General features: G+C 45.4%; 1 protein-coding gene across 2 annotated transcripts in view; it reads left to right on the top strand.

Moving 5' to 3' along the window:
- The window catches only part of ATG16L2 (autophagy related 16 like 2), a 205,755-nt gene that overhangs the window by 10,479 nt on the left and 168,451 nt on the right, over positions 1-26,825 (top strand). For both annotated transcript variants that reach the window (XR_014525185.1, XM_083499652.1), the window contains exons 2-11: positions 3,297-3,387; positions 6,382-6,502; positions 10,065-10,138; positions 11,541-11,783; positions 13,216-13,281; positions 15,303-15,395; positions 17,378-17,440; positions 18,853-18,961; positions 21,409-21,514; positions 22,802-22,872. Coding sequence is in view for 1 of the 2 variants with exons in the window: in XM_083499652.1 (XP_083355778.1) it covers positions 3,297-3,387; positions 6,382-6,502; positions 10,065-10,138; positions 11,541-11,783; positions 13,216-13,281; positions 15,303-15,395; positions 17,378-17,440; positions 18,853-18,961; positions 21,409-21,514; positions 22,802-22,872 (1,037 nt within the window). In the remaining variant the exon portion in view is untranslated. The remainder of the gene's footprint in view (positions 1-3,296; positions 3,388-6,381; positions 6,503-10,064; positions 10,139-11,540; positions 11,784-13,215; positions 13,282-15,302; positions 15,396-17,377; positions 17,441-18,852; positions 18,962-21,408; positions 21,515-22,801; positions 22,873-26,825) is intronic.

Genomic DNA, 26,825 nt, shown 5'->3' with positions numbered 1-26,825 from the left:
AATTTTGCATTGTATGAAATAAGAATCTGCACTGCAGAGGGTTGGACTAGATGACCCTTGGGGTGCATACGGTACCTATAATTCTATGATACTAAGAACTTAAGAGCAACCATGGCTCTTAAAGGCTGAGCTGGCATGAAGTCAGATCTATCTATATATGAATTTTCTATTGTCCTAAATCAGCATAGATCTGATTTAGTGTGTTAATGAGACTTTAGTAAAGAAGAGTCGTGTCTTGATAATTTTGTATTGATTTGAAATAAAGTGGTGGAGAAAGTTTCCCACTTGGAAAAGGAGTTGCACTAAAATATTAGAGTGTGGGTGGGTTCACTTGCAAATATGTCTCCTCAGGAGTAAGTTCCATTGAGTTAAATCGACTTATGTGCTGGTAAATGGATATAGCACTACAGCTTTGGTGGGGTTTCAGTGTTATGTTTGAACAAATTCAGAATTTTACTTGGTTTTTTAAAAATTAGAATTCTTGCAGGTACTTTAAGTGTTTTCCTACATTAGATTTCAAAGTGGGGGGAAGAGGATTGAAAACTGTTAGTGCACCAATTTTGCAATGCCTGAAGAGCTGAGCACACAATTATATTTGCTTCCTAGCAGTAGGCATCTGGAAAAAGTTAATCATCAATTTGATTTAGATTTGACTGTTCTGTTTGACTGCATTGTGTTCTATTCACCATGCAACCTGTTAATTTATGAAACAATTAGGGCTGGATTTAGGTTTGATGAGGCCCTAAACTGCTGAAGGTAGTGGGGCCCTTTATATAGCAGGCGGGGCCCATCACTTTCATCATAGGAGCCTACACAACACAAAACACTGTTGCTGTATGTAGGTTTTATTTTATTTGTTTTTTATCTTCTATTTTGGAAATGTACATCCAGGGGATTTTTTTCTTTAAATTTTTGGGGCCCCCAAGAGAGTGGGGCCCTAAGCGATAGCTTGTTTAGCTTATACGTAAACCCAGCACTGGGAAACAATGTATTTCTAGAAGTCGGACTTCCGGGGTGGCGCCATCGGCAATGGCGGACTCCCTCTGAATTGGAGGGACTAGCTCCACGCGAAACGGGTCCTTTCCGCTACGGCAAAGCGGGGACCCTTTTAAAAATCACAGGCGGATGAAGCCTGTGACCATGGGACTCGGCGGGCACCCTTAGCGCCCCCCAACCCGCAAAGGAACCCACTAACAGGCTCCGAAGCGAAGAGGGGGAAGTGGCGCGGTGCTGTGAGTCAACTGCTATTTCCATGGAGCGAAGCCACACAGCCGTTGCAGGAGAGCGCTGCCTTTTTCCTGGGACAATTTGGCTTCTAAAATAAGCACTCGTGAGTACTTAAACTTTGAACAATTGGACTTTAAATAAGGACTTGCGAGCAGAAAGGAATTGGACTTAAAAATTTTACTTCAATTTGGTACTGAAACGGGAAGGTCTAAACAGGAAGTCAGCCTTCCGTTTCTTTGTAGACAGAATAAAGCAAAGACAATGTAAACTAGAGCTCAGAAAATCGCTTCTAAAGAATTGGCTTTCATCATTTAAAATTGTTGAACCCCCTTCGGAAGCAGGAGAAGAAGGGGGATCTTTTCTGGACTGTTTAAACCTGCAGAAGTGAGTTTAAAGTAAAGTAACTTTCCATCGTCCTGATCCAGGAGCGGGGTGTCAGGAATGACGTTTGAAGCTCATTGACCAGAGACAAACGCTTTTGACAGATAGCTAAAGAAGAGAAACATAGTGATTCCATTGTTTCCTTTTGCACCTTAAAGGAACAAATATTGACAAAATATCTGAAAAAAGGAAACTCTGTTGCTAGACTTGTCTTTAAAAGAAAGATTAAATAGAAGTTTTCCCCCTAGAGGGAGACTGTGAAACTGTAACCAACTCCTGGGAGCTGGCAGCTGTTACAGATTACAATCGTGGGAATAGACATCTGACCTTCAGGACAATGTATTCAGAAGCTCTGTTGTGTGCTTTTTATAAAACAAATGCCCTACTGGAACACCTACATGAGAAGATGAATTTGATGGCTGATTCGATTAGAAATTTTGCACAGGCAGTGGGAAATTTTGAACAGGCAGTGGGAAAATATGTGGAGCCCACCCAGGAATTAAATCAGGAATGTGCCCTGACAGAACAGGCCCAACAGGAATATGAACTTTCGCATTTGACAAACGAACTTGGAAAAAGCCAGATTTGGAAAGAAAAAGTTTGGTTTGGTTTGGAAATGGGGGGTTGGATAGACCCTCCTATGCAGGGATGTTTGGACTTTTCAAGTCTGGCAATGGGCCGTGAGATGTTTGGGATTGTGGGGGCTCTTAATTTTGGAGGGATTTTGAAACATGTCTTTAAATACCACATGGAATTTAGTGTCGATTATGGAAAAGGGGCTGATCTGTCGAGAAGGGTCAAAAATATTGCTAAGCTGGAGTTCCCACGAGTGAAACGAGCAGGAGAAAAGGGAAAATACAGTTACAAATATGAAGAAGAGTTGCGGAAGGGACATGGAAGAGACTTAAGGGCCTCGGATATAAGGATACCAGGTTAATGCGCCAGATTGATGGGATAATAAGGACTGACAAAACACAGGGACCAGGAGGAAGGGACGCTGGATGAAGATTGGATTTGTTTTTATTTCTTTTTTTCACTACTAGGACTGTTTTATAAAATTGATGAATGTTAGAAAAATGTTGGAATGAAACTACTTGGCTTTAGTAAAAATGTTTAAAGAATTATGCAAGAATATTATGGTTATGAGAAGTTGGTAAAAATAAGATTTAAGTATTAAGTTTCAAGGTTTTTTTATAGTAAGATAAGATTAAAATAGTTTAAGGTAATGTAATGACAGAATATTATGAAATATGGAAAGGATTTGCTGTGACAATTAGCAACCAGGATACAAGGAAGGGGAGGAGGAGGAGGTCAAGGAAAGAGGGTAATGATAGTTGAGGAGTTGAGAATAATGGATTTGTTTTTAAATGTTTTTAAATGTTTGTGGTGTATTTTTGTTTTTGTTTTTTTCCCCTCTCTCTCTTATTTTCAATTTGTATATGTATGGTTGGAAGTGGCTTGTTTTTCTTTTTTTCCTACTTTGTTTTTCTTTTGTAACTTTAAATTCCCCCCCCCCCAATAAATATCATTTTAAAAAACCCCCAATGTATTTCTAAAAGTAGAATATTTTTGGGAAAGTCTTCCATCCTGCATCGCTGCCAGTGGTAGATGTGTTGCCGTAAATTCTCTAGGAATCTTATTCTTTGGTCTTCCCTTTCATAGCATCCATCTTCTTTATTTTCTTGTAGATAACAAGCTCTTGGAAAAATCCAACCTGGAAAACCTCACTGCAAAGCTGCAAGCAAAATCTCTGGATAACTTGCGAGGATTCCCTCCCAGGTATCAAAACCTCAGTTCTCTCCCTGTCTTTGTGTCAATATGTAGTTTAGCCACCGGGCAGTCCTGGCTTTAGTGGGTAGAAGTCGGGAGTTTCCTGTTGCTGTTCTGCTCTATTTTTCTTTTCTTTTTTCTTTTTCTTGCTTCCTGTGACACCCGCCGCGCTGGATGATGGTTGGCAGGCTCAGAGGCCTCTTCTCTTTTCCCCCTCACGATGACTGTGCAGGAATTTTACTCGGTTGTGGAAGTAAACACACAGGCAACTTGTCTTGGCACCGCACAGGACCAAAATAACTCAGAATAGCAGCGGCTGTGCCTTGCACGTTTACAATGGACGCTTTTTCCCATTTGCACAAGTCTTGCAAGGCTAATTCAGCTCTGCCTCCCTCCTGGGCAGAATCTGTGCTGAGTCAGGGACCTTGGCAGTACGAGGGCTGCCTTGGGAGGGTGTGCGTTCAAATTCTGCTGGCTGCAGATTAGTAGTAGCACATCTGAATTTCCTTCTCATGCACCCAGTCCGAGTGATAAGTAGGGCTGGGCGATATCTGGTTTTCAGTATCTTGATATATCACCAGTGTTATGAGAATTGTAAGGTCTAAGATATATTAAAAAAAAGTTCATAAATGTACCCAGCAAACACATGTATAAATATATAAATCACATGTCTGAAACAGTACAGGAAAACTGTCCTAAAGCCATTTTGATTCTTTCAGTGACCTCAGATATTCCTCTGCGGTTTGGATGGAAATGGGAAAAGCCCCCCCCCCCCCTTTTGTCTCTGTGTTCACAAATCCTGCCTTAAGGGCACATTTGTGTATGAATAGGGAGAGCCTGTGACCTGGACTCAGGAATTAAGTATTTATCATCACAAAAGAATAGCTAGACTGTCCAGGTAAACCCATTAACAGGTTTCCTGCCAGACAGGATTCTGCTGTAGATCACCTTCGTCTGTGATGCATGTATGATGTTTTTGGGGGTGGTCCTGGGCTCCAAGGTGGTCAATTTCAAAAGTCTATATAAGGGCTTGTTCACCATTGTTCTGGGTTCTCTCCTCCCTCCTGCGTGTGGTGAGTGGAGACCCTGTTGCAACAGTTTAATAAAGATCAGACCTACTAGCTGCTTTGCTCCTCAGTATTCTCTGGTTGGCCTCTGTTATTTTCTTCTACTGATAGAGAACCTACATAAGAACTCTATACGGGCTCTTGGGTACCCCATAAGGGAAAAAGAGCAGTTTTTTTCTTATAATACCAGCTAAGAATCACAATATACTGATATTTCACAATGTCTGAAATAAGGATGGAGTTAGGTAGAGACATTGGCTGGTTTCACAGTTTTCCCACATTGTGATTTTTGCATAGCAAACACGCATACATCATGATTCGCGATATATTCCCAGGTCAAAAATCATGACACTGATATCACGATATGGGCTGCAAACTGGTTTTCTACGATGTATCACCTAGCCCAAACACACATCATGATTCACGATATATTGTCAGGTAAAAAACTATGAAACCGATATCACTTCAAACCGGTTTTCGACGATATATCAATAGATCACCCAGCCCTAGTGATAAGCGTTTTTTCACTCTCAATTCACATAGCACTAAAAGAACCACCTCAGTTACGTTCAAGAATAGTTTCTGATCTCTTAAACTCATGCCCCCATTGCAGCCTGCAGGGGTTCATGCGTCTGCGAGGCTTTTATTTCTTGGGGCACTGCAAAGAATAGAATATGTAAGAACAGAATACTGCAAAGAACAGAATACAGAAGAACAGTCCTGTATACCTGAAGTGTCTCCATCGTTCTGCCTGGACACTGAGGTCTAGTGCCAAGGGCCTTCTGGTGGTTCCCTCCCTGCAAGAAGTGAAGTTACAGGGAACCAGGCACAGGGCCTTCTCGGTGGTGGCACCCGCCCTGTGGAACACCCTCCCACCAGATGTCAAGGAAATAAACAACTACCAGACTTTTAGAAGGCATCTGAAGGCAGCCCTGTGTAGGGAAGTTTTTAATGTTTAATGCTGTATTGCGTATTTAATATTTGGTTGGGAGCCTCCCAGAGTGGCTGGGGAAACCCGGCCAAATGGGCGGGGTATAAATAATAAATTATTATTATTATTATTATTATTATTATTATTATTATTATTATTATATTATAAGAAGAGTTTTCTGGATCAGGCCAGTGGCCCATCTATTCCAGCATCCTTGCCTCACAGTGTCCAACCAGAAAGGGGGAACATGCAGGTTTCTCACACAAAGAAGTATAGCGTTTGTACATTTTCCTTACCACTGCTAGAAACTTTCCCTTTTTAAAAGGAAATCTGGGTGTCTGAGGTTTTTGGTTCATCTGGGGTCGAAGGGGGCGGTTTCCCCCCACCCAGGACACCCGCACCCTGTGTGTGTGTGTGGGGAGCTGCCACAGCAAAAGAGATGACGGAGAAAGTGGATTAACAGAAATCTCTTTTATGACGCTGGAACTGAATCAATTAAATTGATTGGCAACAGATTTTGCACAGACAAAGGGAAGCCTGTCTTCAAACAGCACATAGCGGATACACGGAATTCACTGGTTAGCGGCTTTGAATTAGAAACAAAAAGGCATTCTCCAGAAGTTGATTTTCCATGCCCAATATTAATTTCCATGGCTGCAAGAACTGTGAGGTTCACACAGACTGTTGGTTGCACAGATTAATTCATGGAGCGCGGACCTGGGAGCCTTGCTGTCTAAATCTAAACAAAGCCTCTGTTTTTTGAAGCAAAGTGCCTCTGGGTACCAGTTGCCAAGGAATATGATGGGGAGGGTTTGTTGCTTTCAGCCCTGCTTGCGGGCTTCTTCATGAGGTGCATGGTTCAACTGTGGAACTCCCTGCCACAGGAGGCAGTGATGGCAACCAACCTGGGTGGCTTTTAAAGAGGATAGGACAAATTCACAGAGGGCTATTGATGACCAGTGGCTACTCTGATTTTCTCACCTGAATTTGCTTGTGTTTCTGCAGACCCATCGAGGAGACCAGTGACTGTTTCTTGGGTGCAGTCTTGGGCTCTGCAGAAACGACGGAGAGCCTGAAGGGGATTCATGAGAGACATTTGGCGGAGCTGGAAAGCATCAACGGGGAGGTAAGCTGACACAGGATTGGGCCTGGGGATCTAGGGGAGACACCTCTCCCACATCCAAGGAACATGAGAGGCCAGGGAAATGGGACAGAAAGGGGTAAGCAAAATCATTCATTGGTCCAGAGTAGGGTGGATTTGGTTTAAATCAATTTAAATCACGATTTAAATCACTAGTCAGTAAAACAAGATGAACTTTAACAGGGAGAAATGTAAAGTATTGCACTTGGGCAAAAAAAATGAGAGGCACAAATACAACCTGGCTTGAGAGCAGTACATGTGAAAAGGATCTAGGAGTCTTGGTTGACCACAAACTTGACATGAGCCAACAGTGTGACGCGGCAGCTAAAAAAGCCAATGCAATTCTGGGCTGCATCAATAGGAGTATAGCATCTAGATCAAGGGAAGTAATAGTGCCACTGTATTCTGCTCTGGTCAGACCTCACCTGAAGTACTGTGTCCAGTTCTGGGCACCACAGTTCAAGAAGGACACTGACAAACTGGAACGTGTCCAGAGGAGGGCAACCAAAATGGTCAAAGGCCTGGAAACGATGCCTTATGAGGAACGGCTAAGGGAGCTGGGCATGTTTAGCCTGGAGAAGAGGAGGTTAAGGGGTGATATGATAGCCATGTTCAAATATATAAAAGGATGTCACATAGAGGAGGGAGAAAGGTTGTTTTCTGCTGCTCCAGAGAAGCGGACACGGAGCAGTGGATCCAAACTACAAGAAAGAAGATTCCACCTAAACATTAGGAAGAACTTCCTGACAGTAAGAGCTGTTTGACAGTGGACTTTGCTGCCAAGGAGTGTGGTGGAGTCTCCTCCTTTGGAGGTCTTTAAGCAGAGGCTTGACAACCATATGTCAGGAGTGCTCTGATGGTGTTTCCTGCTTGGCAGGGGGTTGGACTCGATGGCCCTTGTGGTCTCTTCCAACTCTATGATTCTATGATTCTAAATCATTATTTTTTTACAGAAAGAGTCATTCTTGCTGGTATAATCTTAATATTTACAACCAGATGAAGGATTCATTTTTGGAATAATAAATTCTCAGAGTAGTTTTTACAGTTATATAAAAATTACTGGTTTGGTTATAACTATTAGAAATACATTGATAATTATGAAATTGTTGTCAGGTTTAATAAGTTAACTGTTTATATTTGGACAACTTTTCTGCTGTACTTTATTGGAAGGAGAAAAATAATCATTAGTTACAATTTAAACAATTTGTTTAACAAAAACAATAACATTTTAGCATATGTATCCTGTTTGTTAACTGATGTGGTTAAACAATTTTTTAAATAAAAAAACTTAGACTGAGTTTTAGCAGGCATGGAAAACTTAAAACAAATCCTTATTTCCTGATGAATATCCTTTGGACTATAATGTAACTTAAATAGAAAACTATCTTTAGAAAGATTTTTCCTCCAAAAGCATTTTATTTTAAAAATCCAATTTAATTTTTTTTAAAATCCAATTAAAATTTTAAAAAATCATTGCCAACCATTTTAATCATTGATTTTTATCCACCCTAGTCCAGAGCACATCCGCAATAAGGCAATTCCCTTTGGACTGTGCAGATCTTTGAATCCTGCGATACACTTCTCAGCTCAAAACGTGTCAGAAGATGTGCAAAATCTTGACATGTTTTAGGATAGTGAATTTTTGTGCGAACTTGAAGAAACAACACTAATAGCAGACTCAGGATAGAGCAGGCATATGAATAAACAGATGTTAATAATAATAATAATAATAATAATAATAATAATAATAATAATAATAATAATTTATTATTTATACCCTGCCCATCTGGCTGGGCTTCCCCAGCCACTCTGGGCGGCTTCCAAAAGAATATTAAAATACTATAATACATCAAACATTAAAAGCTTCCCGAAACAGGGCTGCCTTCAGATGTCTTCTAAAAGCCTGTTAGTTGTTGTTCTCTTTGACATCTGGTGGGAGGGCGTTCCACAGGGAAGGTGCCACTACCGAGAAGGCCCTCTGCCTAGCTCCCTGTAACTTGGCTTCTCGCAGTGAGGGAACCGCCAGAAGGCCCTCGGTGCTGGACCTCAGTGTCCGGGTAGAACGATGGGGGTGGAGACGCTCCTTCAGGTATACTGCATCGAGGCCGTTTAGGGCTTTAAAGGTCAGCACCAACACTTTGAATTGTGCTCGGAAACGTACTGGGAGCCAATGTAGGTCTTTCAAGACCGGTGTTATATGGTCTCTGCGGCCGCTCCCAGTCACCAGTCTAGCTGCCGCATTCTGGATTAGTTGTAGTTTCCGGGTCACCTTCAAAGGTAGCCCCACGTAGAGCGCATGGCAGTAATCCAAGCAGGAGATAACCAGAGCATGCACCAGTCTGGTGAGACAGTCTGCAGGCAGGGAGGGTCTCAGCCTGCGTACCAGATGGAGCTGGTAAACAGCTGCCCTGGACACAGATTTGACCTGTGTTTAAATGTCAATGGACCATCACCCAGTGCCAGATTTACATACAGTGGTACCTCGCAAGACGGAAAACTCGCTAGACGAAAGGGTTTTGCGGTTTTTGAGCTGCTTCGCAAGACAAATTTCCCTATGGGCTTGCTTCGCAAGACGGAAACGTCTTGCAAGTTTGTTTCCTTTTTCTTAACACCGTTAATACAGTTGCGACTTGACTTCGAGGAGCAACTCATAGAACGCCGTGTGGTAGCCTTTTTTGAGGTTTTTGGTGATTTTTGAAGCTTTTCCAAAACTTTCCCGAGACCGTGCTTTGCAAGACGAAAAATTCGCTAGACGAAAAAACTCGCGGAACGAATTAATTTCGTCTTGCGAGGCACCACTGTATAAGCTAAACAATCTATAGCTTAGGGCCCCACTCTCTTGGGATCCCCCCAAAAAATTTAAAGGGAAAAAAACCTGGATGTATATTTCCAAAATATAAGATAAAAAACCCCAAAGAAAATAAAACCTACATACAGCAACAGTTGTGTAGGCTCCTATGATGTAAGTCATGGGCCCCGCCTGCTAGCCTGCTCCCTAAAATATCACTGATTTTCTTATTTCTATATATAGGGTGCCTACATTCTGCATGTATTTCAGTGCAACAATGTCTTTGATAAAATACATATTTTGTTATGTGCAAATGACTTTAGCTACCTATTAGGTCCCTACATTACCATATAGCTTATATTCAACAAAAAAAACCCTGACAATTTGTTGTTGACAAAGGACAGCTGGACATAGAAAGGGCCCCATTACTTTCAGTAGCTGAGGGCAGGCACCCCCAAACTTGGTCCTCCAGCTGTTTTGGGACTACAACTCCCATCATCCCTAGCTAACGGGACTAGTGGTCAGGGATGATGGGAATTGTAGTCCCAAAACATCTGGAGGGCTGAGTTTGGGGATGCCTGACTTAGGGTCTCATCAAACCTAAATCCGGCCCTGCCATCGCCCATTCCAGCTTCTTGTTTGCCCTGATGCCGTCACCTTCTCCAGGATGTCTCCCTTCCCAAGGCATGATCCAGTCTTTCATTGAAGGAGAAGCCTGCAGACCACCTGACCAGGGGACCCTTCTCTGTTCTTTTTCAGCTTGCCTACAGCATCTATGAATGGAACTTGCAGCTCCAAGCGAAAGATGCCGAACTGGAGGAACAGAGGTGCAGGTAACGTTCCCCTGTCCGGCTGCTTCTATAGCGCAACACCTCTTTTCGATTCTTTCTTTTTTTTGGGTGGGGGCAATGGTGAGCGAAGTTCTACCCTTCAGGTCCAGGACAGACATAATACAATGGTACCTCGGGTTAAGTACTTAATTCGTTGCGGAGGTCCGTTCTTAACCTGAAACTGTTCTTAACCTGAAGCACTGCTTTAGCTAATGGGGCCTCCTGCTGCTGCTGTGCCGCCACTGCAAGATTTCTGTTCTCATCCTGAAGCAAAGTTCTTAACCCGAGGTAATATTTCTGGGTTAGCGGAGTCTGTAACCTGAAGCGTATGTAACCTGAAGTGTATGTAACCTGATGTACCACTGTACTACCAAAATGATTGAGGTTTTAAATGACAATTTTAGATTATATTTTAGTGATCAATCCGCATCGGCGGGGCTCCCCCTACTGGTAGTTTACCTGTCCAGACTTCCTGCAAGGTGAGCAGGAGTCAGATATAGTCTCTTGATGCCAATGCCTAAGCCAGTACCCCTCACATTCTGTAACCAATAAAATTGTGGCCTAAATTTTGGCCATTAACATTAACCTAAATTCTGTGCTTGTGTCTTTAATCTCCTGAGACTGGCTTGGGGGTCTTGAAGTGCAAACCAGTGTTGCCAAATTAAATAAATAATTGGGGGGAGGGGAGTTCCCCACGAATTTTTTTGTTTGTTGGTTTATTGTGGGCCCCCCCAGGCAGTGGCTAAACGTAAGATGTGATGAATAAACTCAAGCAGAAAATGATCGTGATTAGAAATGGCCACAAGTTTACTGATTACAGATATAGGTGGATTTTTGGCTCAGTCGTTGGGTAAATATATCCATTCCAGCCCACCCAGACAAAACATAATACAGTCATATCTCGGGCTGAAGTTGCTTCAGGTTGAGCATTTTTGGGTTGCGCTCCGTGGCGACCCAGAAGTAACGGAACATGTTACTTCCAGGTTTTGCCGCTTGCGCGGACGGTCAAAATGACTTCACGCGCATGCGCAGAAACGGCGAATCACGACCTGCGCACGTGCAAACGTGGGTTGCCTTCGCTTCTGGATGCGAACGGGGCTCCAGAACGGATCCCGTTCGTATCCAGAGGTATGACTATAATGATTTAATTTTGAAAAGGTAAGGAGACTCAGTTTCCCCAAATTCCTGCTCAACAAACCCCCTCCCTGCCTCCACAGTTGATGGCAGCAGTGCTTCCTGGAAATCACAGGAGGGGAGAGCTGCTCTTGGTTCGAATCCCGCTTGCGGGTTTCCTATAATGGGCCCCTGGTTGGCCCCTGGGAGAACCGGATGTTGGGCTGGAAGGGCCTTATCCTGCCGGCTCTTCCGACGCCCTGTCTTCACCCTTTGCTTTGGTCTGCTCCAGGCTGGCTGGTCTGAGTGGGCACGTCTCTGAGCTAGAGGCTGAGCATCGCCTGCTGCGGGAGCAGGTGGAGGAGCTGAGCCGCAGGACCGCAGCCATGAAGGAAGACTACGTCTCTCTGCACCAGCGCTACCTGCAGCAGGATGGGGAGTTCCGCCGGGCGGCCGAGAGAGGCCTGGAGCTGCTCAGGTGCTTTATGCAGAAGAAAGTGGAGGCCGCCGAGCACAGGAACAAGGCCCTCGAGAGGTGGGCGACCTCCCGCATGTGAAACAGGGAGGGCGGTCAGAGCGTGGGGGGCAGCAGCAGTTCAGATCCGGAGAGTCTGGAACGGGGTGGGGAGTGTGGGCTGAAGTGCCCCCTGCTGGCTGAATGAATTAATCTTTATTTGCACCAGCCATCGGCCACAGCAATAAAACGACAATACAATACAGTGGTGCCCCGCAAGACGAATGCCTCGCAAGACGGAAAACCCGCTAGACGAAAGGGTTTTCCGTTTTGGAAGTGCTTCGCAAAACGAATTTCCTATGGGCTTGCTTCGCAAGACGACAATGTCTTGCGAGTTCCTGCTGGTTCCCCCCCCCTTTTTCCCAAGCCGCTAAGCCGCTTATCAGCTGATCCTAAGCCGCTAAGCCGCTTAACAGCTGATCCGCTAAGCCGCTTATCAGCTGATCCGCTAAGCTGCTTATCAGCTGGTCCGCTAAGTCGCTAATAGCGCTAATCCGCTAAGCCGCTAATGGGCTTGCTTCGCAAGACAAAAAAACCGCAAGATGAAGAGACTCGCGGAACGGATTCTTTTCGTCTTTCGAGGCACCACTGTATTCAAAGAATAGAAAGAAAAAGTCAAGTATATAAAATACATTTTAGGGTTTTGAATCCGTAGTCAAATAGTGGATCTTATTCTGATTGCCCCAGCTAAAAACCTTTGCTGTCACCTGCTCATCTTGATCTGCCATGAGAAAGGACACTGTGGCAATGGCTGGGTGACCCGGAATGGACAATAAAATAGGGGTGATAAGTCTTTATAAAGAGTGCAAGCCAGAAGGGCATGCGCCACCGATTCGGTACTGCCATTTCCACAGGGACATAAGTGTTTTTCGTGTGGAATCTGTTGGAATCGTCCCTAGAGTACAGCCCAGGGCAATACATTCAATCTTGCGAAAGTAAAAGCGACCCCCTGCTGGCTGTTTGCAGGAATAGCCTTTGTGTCACAAACGGGATAAGATTGGGGAGGTGTCAGTCGCTGACTCTCTCAGCACCAAAAGATACACGTCCCAGTTTTCATCAGGGTTTTGAAATACAGTCTTTGAGCAGTGAGAAACTCTAGGGTTTAACCCAGGCACTTGCCCCAAGTTTGGTTTCCTTGGAATGAAGACGACGGCATCTTTAGGATACAGTTGTAGCTTGGAAGTTGAACGGAATCCATTCCAGAAGTCCGTTTGACTTCCAAAACGTTTGGAAATCAAAGCACGGATCCTAGAACAATAGGCAGGTTTCTGCCTTCTAGGATCCTACCTGCCGGTTGTTCTAGGATGCAAGCTCAGTACATAGCCCGTGACCTCACCCCATCCTTGACAGAAGCACAGCCCAGTCCCCCAAAAGGACCTGGAAAATCTAGCAAGCAGGGCATATGGAAGGAGAATGTCTTGCACACCCCCTGATGCCCTTCCTCTCATTGCAGGGCAAAGCAAGACCGGCTGGCCAAGGAGCTGAAGAAGGCAGTGAGGACCCCGGTTGGTATTAAGGTGTAAGTCATGCTCCTGGGTCCTCAAAGATCTTTGGATAATAATAATAATAATAATAATAATAATAATAATAATAATAATAATAATTTTATTATTTAGACCTTGCCTATCTGGCTGGGTTTCACCAGCCACTTTGGGCAACTCCCAACAGAATATTAATAATAATAATAAAGCAACAAAACATCAAACATTAAAAGCTTCCCTAAACAGGGCTGCCTTCAGATGTCTTCTAAAAAGTGTATTTCCTTGACATCTGATGGGAGGGCATTCCACAAGGTGGGTGCCACTACCGAGAAGGCCCTCTGCCTGGTTGAAAGGCAGCATATATCTCTCTCTATATCGTCTATCTATCATCTATCTGTCTGTCTATCTATCTATCTATCTATCTATCTATCTATCATCTAATCTAATCTAATCTATCTAGCCTCATCCTCCCTGTCCCCCTCTCCTCTTGGTTGAGCTGAAACAAGTTGTTGGGCTGGCCACCGAAATGTTTGTATATAAACCAGATTCTCCTGGTGATGATGCAGAGGGAGCTGCAAAGAGCCTGAGTTAATTGGTACGTTGATCGTTATGTCCCCAGGGCTGCTGGCTAATTAAATACCCAGGGGGGAGGGAGAGAGCAAGACTGCTGCTGAAATGCGCAATATTGGCCCCATGCTCCTCATGCTGTGAGCAACACCTTTCCGCCAAGACCTAAAATGCTCCAAGGCTGCTAAGTGGCAGTTCGCTGTCTCTGCAAGGCAGCTGGTTTGTCAATGTCCCTCCAGGTGGCCTCTGGGACGAAGAGGCCTTTTCCTGTCATTAGGAAGGCTTGGGGAATTCCCTCTGGCTTGATCTGCACCTCCCAGATTATGTGTGCAGATCTGGAACTTAATTTTTTTAAAATATATTTTATTTGAAATACTTCTCTAAGCAAAGTAAAGAGGGAAAAGGAAACAAAAAGTACATTAAAATTGTGTATTATGAAAGTATATAAGTGAAATTAGGGACGTGGGTGGCGCTGTGGTCTAAACTACAGAGCCTAGGGCTTGCTGATCGGAAGGTGGGGTGAGCTCCCGTTGCTCAGTCCCTGCTCCTGCCCACCCAGCAGTTCGAAAGCACGTCAAAGTGCAAGTAGATAAATAGGTACCGCTCTGGCAGGAAGGTAAACAGCATTTCCGTGCGCTGCTCTGGTTCGCCAGAAGCGGCTTAGTCATGCTGGCCACATGACCCGGAAGCTGTACGCCGGCTCCCTCGGCCAATAAAGCGAGATGAGTGCGGAAACCCCAGAGTCATCTGCGACTGGACCTAATGGTCAGGGGCCCCTTTACCTTCACCTATAAGTGAAATTAGTATTCCAATACATAGACATTTATTTGCAAGCTATCATATATATATCTGTGTGTGTGTGTGTGTGTACACACACACACACACACACACACATATATATACACATACCATATTTTTCTGTGTATAACATGCCCCATGTATAAGACGCCCCCTATTTTTGGGGACTCCAAATGAAGAAAATCGGAGGAAATTGCCCCATGTATAAGACGACCCCCCTTTTCTTAACATAATTTTTAAATAAAAAAAATCCTAGTCTTATACACGGAAAAGTAAGGGGTGTGTGTGTGTGTGTGTGTGTGTGTGTATGCAATGCAAATGTCATTATATTTCCAGATTTGGAACTTGGTTATCCACCAGCTGATACACTTCCTGAATGCACCGATACAATTTTTTAACCTTTTTTAAAAATAATAATAATAATTGAGAACCACTGTGTCGGACTAGGATCTGAGGGACCAAGGTTCAAATCCCCACTCTACCACCAGGTGGCCTTCGGCCATTCGCTTCCCTTCAGCCTAACCTACCTTACTACCTTGTCGTTGCTGTTGGGGGAATTAAATAGGGAGAACTGTGTGCTGCTCCTTGAGGCCCTTGGAGAAAGAAGGTGATCGATAAATGCAATAAATACATTAAAATATTGTCAGTCTTGCTCTTGTGCTCCCTAATTTTCCGCACGTTTTCTCTTTGTCAGAGAGCCAGAAGAAGGGAAGGCTGATGAGCAAAAGATGCTCCCCAGAGACGCCCAGGAGGAGCCTGGCGAAAAGGTGTGGAAAAGGCCCTTCCGGTGAGGCATGAACTGTGGTGCTCATAGTTTTTGTATTGCTATGATCGCATTAGCTTCCTTTTAAATTGGCTGGATTTTTGCATCCTTTCCTCCCATCAAAGTCTTGCAGCAACAAGAAGAACGAAGCACGTAGAAAACGTGGCAGTTTAAAAAAACACGTTGATGAAAATCACTCATAAAAATCCACCTTAAGAGTCTCCTGCGTTTGAGGGATGCACACAAAGGCTGCCATTGTCTTTGCTCTGGAAAGAGTGGAATTCTGTGTGGAATCTCCCTTTCAAATCTAGTCCTCATAGGCAGAAAATTTGAGAGGGGCTTAGGCAGGGGCTACATTAGGGGTCAGCAAACATTTTCAGCAGGGGGCCTGTCCACTGTCCCTCAGACCACAAGGTGGGCTGGACTATATTTTTTTCAGTGGAGGGGGGGAATATATGAACGAATCCCTGTGCCCCACAAATAAACCAGAGATGCATTTTAAATAAAAGCACACATTCTACTGCAGTCGCCAGCAGAGGATCCCACCACTGTCCGTATGTCTCTCAGGCAGCACCGGTGGCAAATCGCTACGCTGCACGTAGCAACGCTGCACATGCGCTCTACGTAATGGCGCCACGCATGCGTCGTCTGTAGCGGCGCAACGTGTGTGCAGCTGGCGGTTTGCCCCGCCCTGGGTGTCGGTTAGCCTTCATTCGCCCCTGCTGTCATACTGTGACAACAATACAGAAATACCGTATTTTTCGCCCCATAGGACGCACCAGCCCATAGGACGCATCACGTTTTTTTTTGGGGGGGAAATAAAGGAAAAAAAAATTATTTCCCGCCGAGGCGCTTGTGGGGCCGGCAGCGGGGAGAAGTGCTCTTCTCCCCGCCGCCCGCCTTTAGATCAGGTCCGGGGACAGCGGGAAGATGCGCTGCGCCGCCCCACTGTCCCTGGAGCTTGCGGGGCTGGCGGCGGGGTCTCCCCGCCGTCAGCCTCCAAACCACTTCGGGAGACAACAGGATGGCGGCGTTCCGCCTCCCCGCTGTCCCCCGACCTTGTGGGGCTGGCGCTGGGGCTCTCCTGAAGCCTGGAGAGTGAGAGGGGTCGGTGCGCACCGACCCCTCTCGCTCTCCAGGCTTCAGCGAAAGCCTGCATTCGCCCCATAGGACGCACACACATTTCCCCTTCATTTTTGGAGGGGGAAAAGTGCGTCCTATAGTGCGAAAAATACGGTAGTTGCTTATACCAGATGATCATCAGGCTGCAGAGACCCAAGGCCAAGAGCCTTTGCAAAACAAGCTAAACTTTGGAGAAACATGGTATGGTTTGTTTGATCATCCGTGGAACAATTAGTGGTTAACTTGTGGCTTGTTGAGCAAATCATGGCTTAGCGTTATGCACAGAACAGGCCTTCGTAGCCATGCATCCTCAGCCTCCATCACTGGTTGGCTCACCCCTGCCTCACACTTCCCATTGCCCAGAGTGACTTCCAAAGGTCAGTAGCCAGCCAGTCAACCAAATGACACAACACAAAAGGAAAACGGGATAGGGAGGGAGAAGGAAAATAAATAAATATGCAAGCATAGGTTCTTAAAAGTTGTGGTGCTTATTACAACCAGCTGGGGTGGAAATGGTTCATGTAGCCTAATATGTTTAAAATGTTTTTAATTCTGATTTTTTAAATGGTTGCAACGCACCCTGGGGACCTGCTGGAAAAGTGCAGCTAATAAATTTAGTATAGAAATAATAGTAGCAGTCAGTGCTTTTTTTTCTGGGGGGACGCAGAGGCATACCCCTAAACATTTTGTGAATCTCTGTACTTCTGTCCACTTACTGTATTTATTTTTCCTGATTTGAACAATAAAATGGTGGTTTTCTGGAGTCAAAATGAGAGTGCCCCTAAACATTTTTTAAGGGAAAAAACCCTGGTAGTAGTATTAGTAATAGCAGTAATAATATTTCCTCTGTTCATCACTTTTTCCCACTTGACTTCTCGTTTTAGATCTGCTTCTGCCACTTCCATGACCCTCACCAGATACGTGGGTGTTTTCAAGGGTTTGTTCGAGTAAGTTGGTTGCTCCATTTCTATGCATTCAGGGTTACTTGGGTCCGGAGCGTCTGTTTGAATTGCCCCCAAAGAATCAAGATAAGATCCTGAATCATTTTGATGATACTAGCTTTTTATCTGGATCAACTGTGGGTAAGGTAGCAAACTTCAGTGTTGCACAGATCTCTTCTCTACGGCTCCTCTCTTTCTTTGGATTTAATCATGTGAGCACTAACATGGACAGGGCTGGATTGAGGCCCTAAGCTACTCTCTATATGTCCAGCTGTCCTTTATCAACAACAAATGATCGCTGTTTTTTGTGTTGAATATATCCTATATGGTAATTTATGGACCTAATAAGGTATGGAAAGCCATTTGCACAGGTTGCCATACAACCAGTCCATGCAGAATGTAGGCACCCTATATATAGAAATGAGCAAACCAGTGATATTTTAGGGAGCAGGCTAGCAGGCGGAGCCCAGGACTTCCATAATAGGAGCCTACACAACACAAAACACGGTTGCTGTATGTAGGTTTTATTTTATTTGTTTTTTATCTTACATTTTGGAAATGTACGTCCAGGGTTTTTTCCCCTTTAATTTTTTGGGGGCCCCCAAGAGAGTGGGGCCCTAAGCTATAGCTTGTTTAGCTTGTAGGTAAATCCAGCACTGATTACATGGAGGGCTAACAAATTCATTGTAGCCAAGAGTTTCTGTAGCAATGTCCACCTTCCCTCCCTCCTTCCCAGTTCCAGAACTATGGACTTAAAAGATTACATAACTGAAAGTCAAAACTGGCGTTTTACTTCCCACCCCTGAGAAAGATTTGTCACTAGCTTTGTGCATTTTCACAAACTTTGAAATACACAACCTTTAACTTGTATCCCCTGTCTGAGCAGCCTTCTTCCACATTTGAAGTTGATCCATTTCCTGGTTCTCAGTTCCTTGTGGTTTTCCCTGAGGCCTCACTCAGAGCAAATAGGGTTCCTGCAGACCATGGTTGTACCCAAAGTGGAACTGGAAACTGCGGCTTGGATGAGGTCTCCAGTGCTTGTTTGTAGGCGAACCAGTTTACTTGATTTGGACGTCCTTCTAAGCAGCTTAGCTGTGTGGCATTAACATAGAAAAACATGTAATACTTAATTTGACGTCACAGCGAGTTCAAAATTGCTATGGTTTAGGGAAGTTCCCTGTTTAGGGAAGTTTTTAATATTTGATGAATTTATTGTATTTTAATCTTTTGTTGGAAGCCGCCCAGAGTGGCTGGGGAAACCCAGCCAGATGGGCGGGGTATAAATAGTATATTATTATTATTATTATTATTATTATTATTATTATTATTATTATTATTAAGTTGGAGGGAGGGGGAGAGCTGGAAATGCGAGGTGATAATGTCTGCATCCAAGACGGTGCAAAACTTTCACCTGTTAGTTTCAGGATGAAACGTGGGAGCTCCTTCAGCAACCCCTCGGAGGAACGGTACTATTACATTCCCTCCTGCGTGGCGGCCTGCCTTCCGTCAAGAGTGAGCGACGAACAGGTAAATCTGAAATCCCCAAGGACCAGGTGCCACCTCACCTGGCTGCCACATAAGAAGAACCTGCCGGATGACTAAAAACAAGTAACGTGTATATAATTGTAAGTGCACAGGGTAAAATAAGACTTGGGAAGGGGGGGTGAGAGAAAAAGGAAAAGGAATCATAGAATCATAGAGTTGGAAGAGACCACAAGGGCCATCGAGTCCAACCCCCTGCCAAGCAGGAAACACCATCAGAGCACTCCTGACATATGGTTGTCAAGCCTCTGCTTAAAGACCTCCAAAAGAGGAGACTCCACCACACTCCTTGGCAGCAAATTCCACTGGAGAAAGAAAGAAAGAAAGAAAGAAAAGAAAGAAAGAACACCCATATCCAATACAAAACAAAAGCAGAACTTATAAACATTACAAGATTGTTACTGTAGCTAACCCACATTTAACCTAATACAGTGGTGCCTCGCAAGACGAAAAGAATCTGTTCTGTGATTCTCTTCGTCTAGCGGTTTTTTCGTCTTGCGAAGCAAGCCCATTGACGGATTAGCGGATTAGCGCTATTAGCGCTATTAGCGGCTTTTAGCGGCTTATCTGCTGATCGGATCAGCTGATAAGCGGCTTAGCAGCTTAGAAAAAGGGGGGGGGAGGGAAAAAAACCAGCAGGAACTCGCAAGACGTTGTCGTCTTGCGAAGCAAGCCCATAGGAAATTCATTTTGCGAAGCACCTCCAAAACGGAAAACTCTTTCGTCTAGCGAGTTTTCCGTCTTGCGAGGCATTCGTCTTGCGGGGCACCACTTATAGAAATTAATCCCAATTATATAAATTAATCCCAAATATCGTTAAATTGGTCCATGGCAAGTCTACGTTTATACACTCATGTGTTGCAAATTTGTACATATCTTCTAGCCATTCACCGAAGGGAGCTGCATTTCTATGGATGAACTGGGGGAAATAACTATTGCTATTATTTCTTATTGCATCTATACCCCACCTTTTCCTCCATGGAGCTCAATGTGGTGCGCAGAGTTCTCCTTGCCCATTCTGTCCTCACAACAACCCTGTGTGGTAGATTAGATTGAGAGCGTCATCCAGCGAGCTTCATGGCCAAGCGGGGATTTGAACCCTGCTCTCCCAGGTTTCTAGTCCAGCACTCTAACCACTACACCACACTGGTTCCACCGGTGTCGGAGACAGTGCTGTCTGAATGCGAGTTGCTGGGAATCGCGGGTGGGGAGGGCTCTTGTGTTCGAATCCTGATTGTGGGCTTCTTGTGGGGGCATCTGGGTGGCCACCCTGAGAACAGGACGCTGGCCTAGATGGGCCATTGGCCGGATCCAGCTGCAGGGCTCTTCTTAATAATTCTTCTTGATAATTTGTGCGTCTGGCCCCCAGTCGTTTTCCTTGCACATGCTGACAGAAAGGGATCGCGACTGGAGGATAAGTTTGGGTTGCAATTGTCCCCACCAGCAGAATTCCCATATCTACTCCAGAAGAGGAACTTGTTGCACTTCCATGGCACCCCTGCCTGGTCTCCATAATAATAATAATAATAATAATAATAATAATAATAATAATAATAATTTATTTATACCCCTTCCCTTCCCAGTTCAGAAAACCGGGCTCAGGGCGTCTAACAACAAATTTAAAACACTTAATTGATGCAACAAAAAACATCATAAAATACAGTATAAAACATGAATAATAAATTCAGGATTAAAAAATCAATTTAGGGGGGAAATCCATCCAATAAACATTAGATGATCACCAGGGCTAGCTAGCTAAATTAGTCCTAATTGGGCCAGTGAGGAGACCAGGGGAGAATTAGCTGTGGGATCCCAGAGCGGGGAATCTTCATAAAAAGGGGAGAGGGAGGGAGGGAAGGGGAATAAAAGATCAGGCTAAGTTCAAATTGAAAGCCAGGCGGAATAGCTCTGTCTTACAGGCCCTGCGGAAGGAAGTTAAATCCTGCAGGGCCCTGGTCTCTTGGGTCAGAGCATTCCACCAGGTCGGAGCCATCACTGAGAAGGCCCTGGCCCTGGTGGAGGATAGTCTGACTTCCTTAGGGCCCGGGACCTCTAAACTATGATTATTCATGGACCTTAAGGTCCTCTGCGGGGCAGACCAGGAGAGGCGGTCCCGTAAATGCGAGGGTCCTAAGCCACAAAGGGCTTTAAAGGTCAAAACCAGCACCTTAAACCTGACCCGATACTCCACCGGGAGCCAGTGCAGCTGGTAGAGCACTGGGTGAATATGCTCCCATGGCAGAGACCCCGTGAGGAGCCTCGCTGCAGCATTCTGCACCCGCTGCAGTTTCTGGAACAGCTTCAAGGGCAGCCCCGCGTAGAGCGAATTACAGTAGTCAAGCCTGGAGGTGACTGTTGTGTGGATCACTGTGGCCGGGTCAGGGCGAGAAAGATAAGGGACCAATTGCTTTGTCCTTTTCCCCTTTCTCCAGGAAGGCCATGCCTCCGAAATCAACGCTGCCAGGTTCAGTCCCAATTCATCTGTGCTGGCCACTGGCGGGGCCGACAAGCTGATCAGGCTCTGGAATGTGACAGGAGGTGAGCGGATGCGCAGAGGGGCATTAGTTGACGGTTGCACACAGCAGGCGGCGCTGGGGTCTCAACCACTGAGCCTCTTGGGCTTGCCAATCAGAAAGTCGGCTGTTCGAATCCACATGACAGAGTGAGCTCCCGTTGCTCTGTCCCAGCTCCTGCCAACCTAGCAGTTCGAAAGCACGCCAGCGCAAGTAGATAAATAGGTACCACTGTGGCGGGAAGGTAAACAGCGTATTCGTGTGCTCTGATTTGTGTCACAGTGTCACGTTGCACCAGAAGCAGTTTAGACATGCTGGCCGCATGACCCGGAAAACTGCTTGCGGACAAACACTGGCTCCCTCGGCCAGAAAGCGAGATGAGCACTGCAACCCCGTTCTCACCTTTGGCTGGACTTAACCATCCAGGGGTCCTTTACCTTTTACCTTTACCTTGATAGGGACACAGGTGGTGCTGTGGTCTAAACCACTGAGCCTCTTCGGCTTGTCGATTGGAAGGTTGGCAATTTGAATCCCCGCGACGGGGTGAGCTCCCGTTGCACTGTCCCAGCTCCTGCCAACCTAGCAGTTTGAAACCACACCAGTGCAAGTAGATAAATAGGTATCTCTGCGGTGGGAAGATAAATGGTGTTTCTGTGCACTCTGACTCTCATCACAGTGTCCCGTTGCACCAGAAGCGGTTTAGTCCTGCTGGCCACATGACCCGGAAAGTTGCCTGCTGACAAACCCTTGGCCTGAAAGCGTGATGAGCACCACAACCCCATTGTTGCCTTTGACTTAACTGTCCAGGGGTCCTTTACCATTTTACCTATTGCACACTATTTTATTTTTTAATGTATAAAAGTATTAGAGATCTCTGCCAGCTGTCTGCTCGGGCTGGCAACTGTCCGGCTCAAATCTCTTGAAATCACGCAAGTGAGTTGCTGCCTCTGCCTTTATAAGAGATTTCTGGCCTCAGCTCCAGGCTTTGTTTCTGCATCAGTCTTTTCTTGAGCGCATGGAAGTAGAAGCCGATCTTACCCATTGAATTGGATCTTATCAGGTGTGTGAGAGATTTTGCTTATCTGAGCTTCAGTTCTACAGGTGAGATAAGATTTTCGCAAGGCAGAGTCGTGGAGCAAGGAGAAAAGATCTCAGATCCCAGGTGGGGGAATCTCTCTCTCTCTCTTTGGAAAGTCCACTGTCTGCTTCTTGCAGAGTTTCCTGGTGCTTTTTTTTCAATATTCGGGGAAGCGTGGGTTCTCATTGTTGCTGCTCAGGGTCACCTTGCCTGTTCTGTTTTGCCTTCCTGCAGGCCGAATGGAGAAGATGAAGACACTGGAAGGGGCTAACGGAGGCATCACCAGTGTCGAGTTTGACCCATCGGTGAGTGTGAATCGCAGCAGGGCAAACGCCGCTGGTTGCTTGGAGGAGGCACTGTGGTTTGGCCTTGCCTGGAAGTTGCGCTCCATCTGCAAAGGGCTTTCCCTCCTTGCCTTATTATACTGAACTAGGCCAAGCAGTGAATAAATCTTACTATTACGGTCACAGACCAGTTCCGGCTCACTTACAATATTAGGAAAATCATAAAACACAACAGGAATACATTGAATTGCAATTGGGTATAACAGAGACAATTCAGATATAGTGGCAGTTAAAAATATATATTAAATCTTGATCACTAAAATATAATCTAAAATTGTCATTTAAAACCTTAATCATTTGGTAGTACAGTGGTACCTCGGGTTACATATGCTTCAGGTTACAGACTCTGCTAACCCAGAAATATTACCTCGGGTTAAGAACTTTGCTTCAGGATGAGAACAGAAATCGTGCAGTGGCGGCACAGCAGCAGCAGGAGGCCCCATTAGCTAAAGTGGTGCTTTAGATTAAGAACAGTTTCAGGTTAAGAACGGACCTCCGGAACGAATTAAGTACTTAACCCGAGGTACCACTGTACAGCTAAGAGGCTTGGGGTTTCCCCCACAGGCCCTAATAGCTGTAGGTTATGAGAAAGCTAGAGCAATAATCCGCCAATGAATTTGGGATGTGGAACTGCAAGGCCAAGCAGTTTATCTAGCCCAGGCACATCCAACTCTATAGAGACAGCGATCTACTCCCAGCATAATAAAACTGGCAGTGATCTACCCATTGTCATTGCCCATAGTTGTTCAGCTTCTTTAGGGCAGGGGAGCCCACAGTTGGTGAGCTTCTTTTAGGAGAGAGCCGAGAGTTGCTGAGGTTTTTTGGGGAGGGTTGCATTTAATCGCTCACCCAACAGTCCAAAGCCACCCCTTCTCCCGCTCTGCCCCAGACAAAGGGAATAAACCTTTCACAGCACCACCAACGGCGACGATGGGACATAGCGACAGGGTCAGGGCACGTCACAATCGCTCAGGAGCAACAGGGCGGTCTCTTTTTTTACTCCCGCGATCGACCTGGAGAACCCTGCTGACCTACCTGTCGATTGCGGTCGACCGGTTGGACATTGCTGATCTAGCCCAATATTGTCATCTCAGACTGGCAGCAGGCCAAGGAAAGTCTTTCCCGTCACAGTGGAGCAAAGTATACAAACTTCACATATACTCTAACTAGAATCATAGAATCATATAAAGAATAAATTATTATTACTACTACTACTCACCAGCCTGGTTCCCTCAAGGTGCTTTCGGCTACAGGTCCCATCAGCCCCAGTGAGTGCAGTAGTCCAGTCCATTGGGAGGGCACCAGGTTGGGGAACACTGATCTGTGGGTTTCACACAGGGGTCCCTTAAACCCAAGAATCAACTACTGCCCTAAACATCATCTCCTGGACAGTTGCCGGCTGGTCCAGATGCCTCTCCCATTCTACAGACATTCCCTTCTACCGTCAAAACTTTAATATCATCGCTCTCCACGAGACGTGGGCGGCTGAAAATCCATCACTGGAAGGATACTATACATATGCAGTGAGAGCAGTTGCAGGCAGAGGACAAGGGAGGCTCAGGGGCACCCTAATCTCACTCTGCCTAAACGCCACCTGTAAGGAACTGTCCCCCCTAGACCACCTAGCAGTGGCCCTACTGATACCCTGGGGAAACTGCAGTTTACTAATGATCAACTTTTATATCCCCCCAACAAGCAAAAAAAGCAAAACAAAAACAGGGGTCCCTTGTGACTCTACAGTTCTAGGATTTTAGCACCTGTGTTAGAGGAGTGTCAGGATGCGGGACTAGGTGGGTCATAGGCCTGATCCACCAGGCACTTCTTATGTTCTTCCTCTTCTTCTTCCTCCTCAGTTCATATCACTTCCACTTTATTTTTTTTGGGGGGGGGGCCTGGAATCTCAAAGCAGTTTGCAACCTACATCAAGTAAAACGGTCTGGAATAAAACACTACTGACGAAAGTCAAGTACGTACACATTCAAAGCAACAAAATATTATCTTAAAGATTTCCAAAAGAGGTCAACTGCAGAATGCACGTTGAACACGGCAAAGTTAACAACAACAACAACGAAAATGATCTTAAACGTTTCAGGAGAGAACATTGCTCAATATAAAATGTCCAATATAAAATGCACGTTGAAAACAGCATCATTCGCAAGAATAAAAAAGATTCTCATAAGCACAGGACAGAGAGTCAGGGCTAGTTCAAACATGACCTCTCAGCTGCAACCTTGCTATTTTAAAGGCGAGTGTGACCTGGTCTAGACTGAACACTGCCTGTCTAATTATTTGTCCCTATGGTAAATCGTGAGGGTCTTAACCTCAGGGTCGTGGATTGGAGGCAAAAGATTCCTGCACTGCGGGGGGTTGGATGAAATGACCCCCGTGGTCCCTTTCAACTCTACAAACCTGTGATTCTATTATTCTAGGAACTGTACCTCCAACTTATAGGGATCGAGCCGCACTCTGTTAGCATTGTCATTTTGACAGATCAGGTAACAGAAGAAGGAAAAGACCCTCTCTCTGCCATAGTGTGCTGACCTTGAAAGCCCTAAACAGCCTCGGTCCAGTCAGTGGCGTAGCGTGGGTTGTCAGCACCCGGGGCAAGGCAAGTAATTTGCGCCCCCTAACCCGTGGATTTGCGCCCCCTAACCCGTGGATTTGCGCCCCCTAACCCTAACCCCCAGATGTTGCGCCCGGTGCGGCCGGCCCCCCTGCACCCCCCACGCTACGCCACTGGGTCCAGTAGACCAGAAGGAGTGTCTCCACCCCCATCGTTCTGCCCAGATACTGGGGTCCAGTGCCGAGGGCCTTCTGGAGGTTCCCTCCCTGCGAGAAGTGAGGTTGCAGGGAACCAGGCAGAGGGCCTTCTCGGTGGTGGCGCCTGCCCTATGGAACGCCCTCCCATCAGATGTCGAGGAAATAAAACAACTATCTGACTTTTCGAAGACATCTGAAGGCAGCCCTGTTTAGGGAAACTTTAATGTTTAATAGGTCATTGTATTTAGTGTTTTGTTGGAAGCTGCCCAGAGTGGCTGGGGAAACCCAGCCAGATGGGCAGGGTATAAATAATAAATTTATTATTATTATTATTATTATTATTATTATTATTATTATTACCCCTGGTATTTGGAGCAGGCCCCTGTGACAGTTTATACTTTATTTCCTGGGGTAAAATCCTAAAAAACCCCTCAAGAATTTCAGTCCTAAAGAAAGGTTAACAACTTTGGTTGGCCCTCACGGCCCTTCACTTCCTCAAATCTGGCCCCTTTGAAAAAAGTTTGGACATCACTGTGCTAGGCTGTTGGAAAAGGAACCCCTTTGGGCGGCCCTCTTCCAAACAGGGGTTCTGCTCCCCACAATGAGTTCTCCTCGTAGAATCATAGAGTTTGAGGGGTACCCGAGGGTCATGTAGTCCAACCCCCTGCAATGCGGTCCGACATGAGAGCAGAAGGGTGGACTAAGCAGATGGAGAGAAGTCAGCCTCCCTTGTACTCCTAGAACATGGGGAAATATCAATTTCCGTGGAATGGCAAGAGCTTCAGGGGAAACAGACATGCAGAAGGGGCCTCATTACCCAGTTTAACTTACAGAATCCATTGCAATTTGATGTTGTTGTTGTTGTTGTTGTAATTGTTATTATTTGAATTTATATACCACCCTGGGGTCTCAGGGAGGTTCGCAGAACAAAATCAAAACCAACCAACCAACCAACCAACCAACCAATCAATCAATCTTTATTATGGTCCAGAGACCCAACAAATTGTTACAAAGCAATGCACAATTCAGACAGCCTACCTCCAGGTTAAACAAGCATTCTGTTCAGACTTAAAGATAGGGATCATTGATTCTTGCAACCACTGATAAAAACTTTGCCACTGCTAATGTTCTAGTGTTTGTTCGGTCCTCCAGTA

Source organism: Podarcis liolepis (assembly GCF_965112155.1).
Source record: "Podarcis liolepis genome assembly, chromosome: 4".
Lineage (NCBI taxonomy): Eukaryota > Metazoa > Chordata > Lepidosauria > Squamata > Lacertidae > Podarcis > Podarcis liolepis.
The sequence above is the reverse complement of the archived record's forward strand: the minus strand, read 5'-3'. Positions and strand labels throughout refer to the sequence as shown.